The 9,542-nt window shown below is 47.0% G+C and overlaps 1 protein-coding gene across 1 annotated transcript; it reads right to left on the bottom strand.

Annotated features, from left to right (window-relative positions):
- Window positions 4,795-9,318, bottom strand: LOC8070235 (splicing factor U2af large subunit B). Its single transcript, XM_002449946.2, has 11 exons — window positions 9,163-9,318; window positions 8,424-8,465; window positions 7,896-7,937; window positions 7,626-7,688; window positions 7,472-7,531; window positions 6,723-7,346; window positions 6,468-6,527; window positions 5,774-6,391; window positions 5,509-5,641; window positions 5,275-5,342; window positions 4,795-5,179 (listed from the first exon to the last, which is right to left on the bottom strand). Exons 1-11 carry the CDS (start codon window positions 9,214-9,216, stop codon window positions 5,042-5,044), a joined length of 1,902 nt encoding a protein of 633 aa, XP_002449991.2. The 5' UTR covers window positions 9,217-9,318; the 3' UTR covers window positions 4,795-5,041.

Raw genomic sequence — 9,542 nt, 5'->3', positions numbered from 1 at the left:
GAGCTCTCATCTCCTCCTCCAGCCTTCTCTTCTTGGTTTGCTTTCCAGCCAACTCGCCTAGCTATAGCTAGGGCTTCAGCTTGCCGCCGGATGGGAACAGGGTTTCTGACATTGATGAAATTCTTCATGTTGGAGATGTACGTCGACCAATCCATCTCGTACGGGTAGAACTCAGTCTGATATCGGCCTCTCTTGCCAATATGCTGCACAGGCTGACTCACTCGCACGGCTGTCGAGGTTGATGCGCTGCTGCCGGCCGCTCAACAACACGTTCAACAGAAACCCGCTCCTTGGACAGACGGCAATCGTACAAAGGAACCCCGGGTTGTCATCGGCCGGGTGCTCCGGCACATGGATCGATATCTTGTGCTGCACAGTCCACTCCATGGCGGCGTCGCCGCCACCGCCGCCGCCGTCGCCGAGCACCCACACCTGGATGTCGCGGTGGTGGTCCGGCACCGGCTGCAACAGAGAGAGCCCGCCGTTGCCGGACGTTGTCAGGACGTACGGTGTGATGTTGGTCACGAAGAATTTGTGTTGTCTTGGCAGCTGCGTCGACCATGCCCGGCCCGTGCAGATGTCGAGGCCGACTGTACATGTGATAAGGCCTGGACTCGACTTGGGCGCGGCGAGCCAGTACACGGCGTCACGGGCGACCACCGCGTGCCCGTACGTGGTCATCTGCAGACCGTTGTCCACTTCGTCGGAACGCCGCACTGGGCCCCAGATCCCCGCACCGTCGCCGCCGGCGCCGCCGGCACAAGAGAAAACCTGGTAGGTCAGGCGATTATCCTCGGTGCACAACACGAGCGTGCCTGCCTTGGCGAGTATCCGTACTGATCTTTGTTCGTCTCTGTTGCCATTGCCAGGCGAAGAGAGATCGTCTGCAGAAAGCAAGGTGAAATCGCAAGTCTGCATGATCGACGGCAGGGGGAAGAAGGTGCACTCCCGGCGGGCCGCCATGGGGTTGCAGAGGCAGAGCTCATATTGCTGGTTCGGTCCGCGACGGAGCACCAGCAGTACCCATCCATCACGCGAAGACAAGATCCGTTGAGACGACGATGCCATGTCGTCGACGCCGGCGGCGGAGGCGGCCGGTAGGAGCGAAGAGAGACTCTCGCAGTGGCCCGTGTCGACGGCGGTCACCGAGACGATCGCCCGTGGACGCGCGTCCGCTGCTCCTTCTTCGTCGTCGTCCCAGGTGCGGTGGAAGAAGCCGAGGAGGAGGTTTGGGTTGAAGCGATCGGGGCAGGGCCGGAGGCTGGAGGCGTTGCTGATGATGGCGCGCCGCCATGGCTTGCAGGCGCCGGCGCATCTGATGACGGCGGTGCTTTCCAGGCGGCGGAAGATGTCCAGGAGGAGGTCGGGTAGCAGCGACGCCCAAGCGTCGTCCGCGATTCCCCATTTTTTCTTCATCTCGACGTCCCGGATGGATCCAAGATGTTGACTAGCTCCTATATATTGTCGTGGAAGTCAATTGGGTCGCCTCCATCTCCCGTGGGCCGTACGAGTCCATTATTGCCGATCTTTTTTTTTTTTGTTTCCTGAGCACTTATTTGCTCTTTGTTGGACTTTTAATAAACTTCAGTGCCTTTTCTATTTAATCACCACTATGAGTTTTTTTAGTTTTGATTAGGAATAAAAGTTATTACTACTAGCAAATGTGTCTCTGCATACCATGGAACCTACCCCTCTGTTCTATAATACAGTGCATTATAAAAAATTTAAGACAACTTAAGGAAACAATAAAATAACGTATATACCCTTTTAAGACAACTTAAGGAAACAACAAAATTTTAAGACACTACTAGAAATGGTGGCTAAGCCCCCAAAACACTCAGCAAACCCCCCCATAGCAAAAAAAAAAAAAAAAAAAAAAAAAAATCGGGGAGGCCCTCGTTGGCCAGCGCCCTCCATCTCCGTTGCAAGTCGTAAGTCATGGCATTTTTCGTGCAAAATTGGTGCCTATGCTGTCGGTAGGGTTTGAACCTGTGTTCTTCCCCTCGCGTGTAACCTGCTCTACAAATAGTTTTTAAAATATGAAACACCATCATCACATATAGAATGATAGACTTTATACGAGTTTTCTTCCCTCCCAGACTTAGTGTCTTCTTCCTCCATCCATTAATTCGGGTGACCACCCTATCAATCAAATGGGCGGAAACCGTCACTACAATCTGTTCCGACCAAAGCTGGGAGCCCCAGATATTTAATGATTCTGTCATAATATTTAGCACTTGGCAGACTTCTATTTTTTTCTTGAAAAATAAATACTGGACTTTGCTTCACTTCTCTTTTGCTCTGAATTTGTACAATATGTACTCTAAATATCCGCTAAACATTCAGGCCTTGTTTGGATGTAGTCGGATTCGCATCAATCCACATGTGTTGGGGTGGATTGGAGTGAAACTTGAACTAAATTCTACCCCAATCTACTTCAACACATGTGAATTGAGGTGAATCCGACAACACCCAAACAAGGCCTCAACATTTTTCGTATCCGCTTTCATCAATATTAGCGAGTCATATGCAAGAAGGAGAGGTGGGAAATTGTAGGAGCTTGTTGTCTACACAAGGGTCATCAGCTGTTGATGTACACCATAGTGGTCAGCCGGGACGCTGTGTACTGGCTCGCCGGACCTCGGGAGAAGGGACATGCACAGTCCGCCTCGACGGCCGGCTGTCTCTGTTGCAGCCGCTGCCGAACCACGACTGGTCAGCGACGACCAATGGACTCTGCAGCACAAGATATCGAGAGCTTTTTACCTGTATGCCATTATGAAAGATTGACCAAACCACCAAGCCACTAAAAAGTTGTTTCGCACCGCTGTGCCCAACTTCATCTTCGACTATACCCGTGTGTCATTCCGTCCATTTTGAAGCCTAACGGCAGTTAAGTGGCCTGGCAATAGACTTCAATACCCCTGGGCCACTTGGTCTTGAGAACAAACAAATTTTTGTCCCCAATGCCACTGACGAAGGTGCCTTGCTGCTGCTGCCTCTGACTGTGAGGAGCTCTGGGCGATGCCGGGATATGAGGGTCTTCCACACGTGCACCTGCAGTCCCCCGTCGTTAGCTTGGACAACCCTGACGTCGTCTGCTTCAAGGTCGGCAGGAGCCATCGCGGGGACCAAAACGCATGGATGATCCAGGTCGACATGAGGAGGAAGGTGCTGCTGGCAGCACTGCCATGGACCTGGACCGACCCATCGAGAAGACACCTTCATATACCGGCAAAAATTTAATGATTTACTACCAAAAATAGAAAAGGATCCGGTGTGGTAGGCACTGCCATGCATTTTCTTTTGGAATATTTGCAGCTTGTTAGAAAAGCTTGTCATTTGCAGCTTGTTATTCCATGGCAAATGGTTACTCTTTGTCGAATTGAATTCTCTTCTTTCATGTTTATGCTGACAAATCTAGTCTCTCCAATGGCACATTGTCAAATTATTTTATTTTGACCAAAACATTATCAAATTATTGCCGTCATTGTCTTAAATTATGGATGCCAAAGTCATCATGAAATAAATTATACTTCTTCAGTTTCATACTAGCAAAACATGCCCTGCATTGCCACAGGAGAAATAAGCTACGAAAAGATATATGTTTTGATAGATTTCTATTTTATAATTTATTTTATATAAATAAATTAATATTGGTAATAATATGACAATGCTCTATTAAATCCTGTGTTGCAACGGAGGAAAAGGGTTATCAAACATCAAACTCCAACAAATATTAATTGGCATAGCAGATGTAGTATAGGCTAGCATGATGCCGATTAGAAGGATCAGATGTCAACTAATTCAAAACCAATTGCATATGCAATGATTAACCACCACGCTAACGCCGGCCGGGACTCCATGCTAACACGGGCGCGTGCAGTTCAACGTGGGCGGGCAGCTGTTCGAGACGACCACCACCACGCTCGCCAACGCCGGCCGGAACTCCATGCTCGGCGCGCTACTCGCCTCCGAACGTCTCCTCCTCGTCCCCGGGCGGCGGAGTGGCCGAGTACTTCGTCAACCGCAACCCGGCCTGCTTCGCGGTGCCGCTGGACCTGCTCCGCACGTGCAGCCTCCACGTGCCCCCGCACCTCCCGGAGAAGCTGCTCTACTGCGAGGCGCTCTACTATGGCCTGCTCGTCCACGTGCGCACCGCGCGGTGGGGCGCGTTCGACAGCGACCGCCTCCGCCTCGCCGCGTCCGTGCCCGGGCGCGCGCCCGGGGACAGCACGGCCATCCGCTCGTCGCCCGACGGCGGGTGCTGCGTTGCGCACGGCGGCGCCGTGCGCGTGTACAACTGGATGCTGGACGAGCGCCGCCCGGTGTCGCTCGACCACTCGCAGGTGCCGGCGGTGGCCGTGTCCGTGTCGATGCGCGACGTCGGGACGGAGATGACGCCGATCGCGAGCCAGGAGCAGTCGCGGAGCGGCACCCCCGCCGGCGCCGCGACGTCGTCGCTCAGCGCGCTCTGCTCGGTGCCGTCCAGCCCGAGAGGGGAAGAAGGGCAAAAATGACATTTTCCTACCCTGGACCCACGTGCCAGACATCTTAAACGTCAAAAAACAAACGGAATGGGGACGGAATGGCACACGGGTATAGTCGAAGATGAAGTTGGACACAGCGGTGCGAAACAACTTTTTAATGACATGGTGGTTTGGTCAATCTTTTATAATGGCATACAGGTAATCAAGTGTCGCAGTGTACCTGGGCGATTGCATCCTAAACTATACCATCATCTCAATGTCGTCTGCCCAAGGAGAAAAATACATTTTAGAAAACCAGAAAACAAAATCAGCAAAACAGCCAAGCTCATCAAACTGAAGGTAACTAAGAAAGTAAAAATCTAGCCAAAATTTGAGCAATCCACTGGCTTCATATTCACAACCTCTTGTGGATCCGTATAAATCCACGGTCAAAATGTCGGTTTCGTACTGTAAGAGAACAAACCATTATTCGCGCAAACAGTATGTCTACATACATAAAGATCTACGTGGCAATTATCATCCTTTTTCTCCCTTCCAGAATCTTGGTGCAATTATCCATCGAAATCCAAATTGGCAAACTTAAGCTCAGGATAATAGTTGGCCACCATTGGCTTCCCATCAAATTTCCTTCCATGCAAAGCCATCTTCGCTCTGGTAGCACTGTAGACGTCTGCATATTCCAAGAACACCTGCAACAGAGAAAATTTGCATCAGACATCATTTGCTATCATACAAAAGATCCGCAAAATTCGAACATTAGAAGTCGGTGCAACACTAGGCTCACCTTTCCGACTCCAGTGACCGGGGGTCCACTGGGGTCAGGACGTGGGATCACAACTTTCACCAGATTACCTGATCAAAAGGTAATTTTTCTTGTGATTAGTGCATAAACATAACAAAGTTGCATGCAAGAATTCCTAGGAAATTGATGTAATAGCAGATAAATAAAATACTAGCAGAAGTCGATGTAGGACGGAGACCAAATTGAACCAAAAAAAAAAGGTAATAAATGATATACCATATCTGCGTGCTTCTTCCCTCATGTCGTCCATGATGTCCTCATACACTTCATCTTCCAATTCATCCGCACTGACCACATGGACGAGGCAAACCACCTTTGTAGGGGCCGCTCCAACTGGATGGGCAAGTTTCTGTACACAAAACACACACATATTTCTGTGTCAGAACACAACAACGGCACATCGTAAATGTAAATGGCACACTAGAGAATATAAACTATCTAGGTGCCTAGTATGGCAATCAACTAGCTGGTCTATATATACCTGCATTTGCACCTGTTGCTGTGCCTGCAATAGGATACTTTCCTGCTCTGGTGTGGGCTGAGATGCCCCCTGGTTTGCTCGTCTGACAGTGAGGATTTTGTCACCCATCTTGATACCATTTAGTGCAGCACAAGCGATATCAGTGACAGTGAGGTCCTGGTAATCACAGAATGCATAGCCTTTTGAGTTACCAGTTTCCTTATCCTTCACAAGATCAAACCCTCGAAGAGGACCGAATGATTCAAGCAACTCCCGAACTTGAGCTTCAGTGAAGTAATACGGAAGGCCACCCACAAAAATACGGTCTGGATCTTCTAGCCCTCCAGATCCTGCTGTTAGGCCAACTGCTGCAAGATTCAGATTGGGGCTTGGCTGGCTTGGGCCCAGTGCAGCTGCAAGGGAAGGGTTGTAGTCTGTTGGCCTTCTGACCTTCACTGGCACCCCTTCAAACATAATGCCATCCAGGGCCATTGCATTGCTTGCTTCCTCAACAGATCTCATCTCCACAGAAGCAAATTTCTTGTCATGATTTATGTATACATTGAGAACAGCGTCACCTGGACCAGCAGTGTTTCCCCCAATAGCAGCCATGATTTGATTAAAGTAAACTGCCACTGTCTGCAGAAGAAAAAAAGAGAAATTGAACAAACAGTTGAAAACTATGTGTACACCAGTGTTGTAAATTAAACTGAACCTGTTCGTTAGCATCTGGAGGAAGGCCACCAACATAAACACGCCGAGCATGACGAGTAGCCTGAAAATAAATGATGTTGGTACATTTTTTTATTGGTAACTGCAGAATATTAAGAACTAGAGAACCATAGGTGTTGAGTCATTGCTTGTGGCTGGATGACAAGGGTATTGAACTGATTCAAACAAACCCACAGTCACAAAACAACAAAGAATATGCCCCTAATTGGCTAAGAAAATAAATATAGTTGGTCTATACCTGTAATTGCACCTGTTGCTGTGCCTGCAATAGGATACTTTCCTGCTCTGGTCTGGGTTGAGATGCACTCTGGTTTGCTCGTCTGACAGTAAGGATTTTGTCTCCCATCTTGATGCCATTTAGGTCAGCGCAAGCAATGTCAGTAGCAGTGGTGTCCATGTAAACACAGAACGCGTAGCCCTTTGAGTTACCAGTTTCCCTATCTTTCACAAGCTCAAACCCTCGAAGAGGCCCAATGCATTCCAACAAGTCCCGGACTTGAGCTTCAGAGTAGTAATAGGGAAGTCCGCCCACAAAAATACGGTCAGGATCTTCTGACCCTCCTCCGGCTGATCCTGCTGTTAGTCCAACTGCAGCAAGATTCAGTTTGCGGCTTGGCTGGGTCGGGCCCATGGCAGCTGCCTGGGAAAGGTTGTAGTCTGCTGGCCTTCTAACCTTCACTGGCACCCCTTCAAACAAAATGCCATCCAGAGCCATTGCATTGCTTGCTTCCTCAGCCATTCTGAACTCAACTAAAGCAAATCTTTGTTCATGGTTCATGCAGATGCCACAGACAGCATCACCGGGACCAGCAGTGTTTCCTCCAATAACAGCCATGACTTGATTGAAGAATACTCCAATTGTCTGCAGAATGGACTCAAATTTAGCCAACGGTCGCAGATATTTGGAATGGTGTTTGAGTTTGTTTACTTAGGCAGTATATGTATAGTTGTTTTTCCCCTTCTGGGGTTAAAAAATAAAGTACAGACCTGTTCATTAGCAGAGGGAGGAAGGTCACCAACATAAACACGCCGAGTGAAAAGAGTAGCCTGAGGTAAAAATGAAAGTTTACACGATATTTGTATCAATACGTGATAAGTGCAGGCACAGAGCAAATAATCAACAAAAAAAGAGAAGTTATACCTCTCGAGTCATCAGTTGAGTCGTAGTGTGTGGCTGGAACACAAGGCGATTGAAACAACCAAACTGATGCACACAAATGAATATGGTCAGCAACAAACTAAACATCTAAGTCTGCATAAATACAGAAAAAACATGTAAAGGCAAATTAAAGATAAGGGTCCTTAAAAATTAAAGACAGCAGTGTAAACTATATTTGCAAGTTAGAGATATTAGAATGTTTATAATGAAGTACAGTTTGTTTATAGACTATTAACAAAGAAAAAACCATACCTGTTGAGGCATAGCTTGTGGCTCCAAGAAAAAGGGATTGGACTAATTCCCAAAAAGAAAAACAATAAGATTAGAAAGCAGTAAATCAAATAATCGATCCCATACATAAAGGAAGGTAAAAGGGGGAAAGCTATATTTGCAGGATAAAAATATTTCACCGTTTTTAACAAAGATGGCAGTGCAAACTATATTTGTAAGTTAGTAATCTGTTAATGTTCATTGTTATGAAATAAAGTTTGTGGTTACCAACATTTGCTGACACTAGACTATTACAACAACAGAAAAAAACACATAGGCATAGCATGTAAATCCATGAAAGAGGAATTGAACTAATTCAAAGAAAAAAAATGAGTAAGTTTAGAAAGCAGTAAATCAAATAATCCAGTCCATACATAAATAAAGGAAGCTTAAAAAAGGCAAAGCTATATTTGCAGGATAAAAATATTTCACTGGTGTATAACTTAACTTATAGGTAATCTACAATAACTAATTGTTCAGACTAATTAAACTTTATACAATAGCTCGCACCTGTTGAGTCGTCCCTTGCGGCTGGATGTGGAGGCGATTGAACTGGCCCGTTGCAAAAATAGATTAATTAATTAATATGGTTAAATTAAATCTGAGCAAGTAATGCACTCCACACAGACACAAAAAACAATTAGTCCATGTTCGCTTGAACCCTTTACTAATTTGTTGAATTCACAGTTCTAACTTCTAACCATAACAAATACTCCCTCCATACCCATAAAGAAAGCCGTTTATGACAACGACACGATCTCCAAAGCCTAACTTTGACTCCTTGTTTTTATAAAAAATATTTATCAAAAAGTGGTACATATATACTTTTATGAAAGTATTTTTCAAGACAAATCTATTTATATGGTTTTCACATTTCCAAATTCAACAACTTAAAAGTTATTCATGATTAGTGTTTGACCCAAACTTATCCAAAACGATTTTCTTTATGGGTACGGAGGGAGTAAATGAAACCCTACAAGAAGGTTCACAACTTTGAACATTGTGTGTATCGATCAGAAAAAAAAAAAAAGGGAACCCTAAACAACATATGGTTGGTTTAGTTTCGATGGCACTGACAAAGTCTACACTATTACTGTTGTTGTTTTGTTTTTGCCCTAGGAAGTTTCGATTGGGCGGCAGTAGCGCGCGCGAGTACTTGTTTAACCGAAACCATGGTCGACTGCCCGGCATCACGAGAAGGAAGAGAAACACAAGGGGGGCGGGCGGCAGGGGATTGATGGAGACGCACCTCCCGGCGGACGCGCTCGACGCGGCGGAACGCATCCGCATCGCCGCCACCCATCGCCCGCCCGCCCGCGCAGATCGTGGCTTCCTTCTTCGTTCCTTGGGGTTGGATTGGAGGAGGAATTTGGGGATTCGACCCTCGCGAACTCTTTAATCTCAAATTAAGGAGCCACCGATGCCGATTCCATTCGGTTACGGTTTTCCAGTTGCGAGGAGGGTCCGAATTCATTGAGCAGGCCGGCCCATCAATTTTTCACTACAGGCCCGCGTTCGGATGCGAGTTTCGGCCCACAACGAAATCGATCAGCTGCAGAGAGTCCTCTCTATAAATTGCTAAGGAAGAAGTCCACTTTAGGTCCCTCAACTTTCACAAAAGTCTATTTT

This window comes from Sorghum bicolor, chromosome 5 (genome assembly GCF_000003195.3).
Source record: "Sorghum bicolor cultivar BTx623 chromosome 5, Sorghum_bicolor_NCBIv3, whole genome shotgun sequence".
NCBI lineage: Eukaryota > Viridiplantae > Streptophyta > Magnoliopsida > Poales > Poaceae > Sorghum > Sorghum bicolor.
The sequence above is the reverse complement of the archived record's forward strand: the minus strand, read 5'-3'. Positions and strand labels throughout refer to the sequence as shown.

What these genes read in the sequence shown, in the direction of transcription:
- LOC8070235 (XM_002449946.2), bottom strand. Translation starts at nt 9,216, where the DNA reads ATGGGTGGCGGCGATGCGGATGCGTTCCGCCGCGTCGAGCGCGTCCGC. An exon ending in GGAAGAAGCACGCAGATATG is followed by an intron (nt 5,343 to 5,508) that starts GTATATCATTTA and finishes CCTTTTGATCAG; the next exon opens with GTAATCTGGTGAAAGTTGTG. An exon ending in CGGTCACTGGAGTCGGAAAG is followed by an intron (nt 5,180 to 5,274) that starts GTGAGCCTAGTG and finishes TCTCTGTTGCAG; the next exon opens with GTGTTCTTGGAATATGCAGA.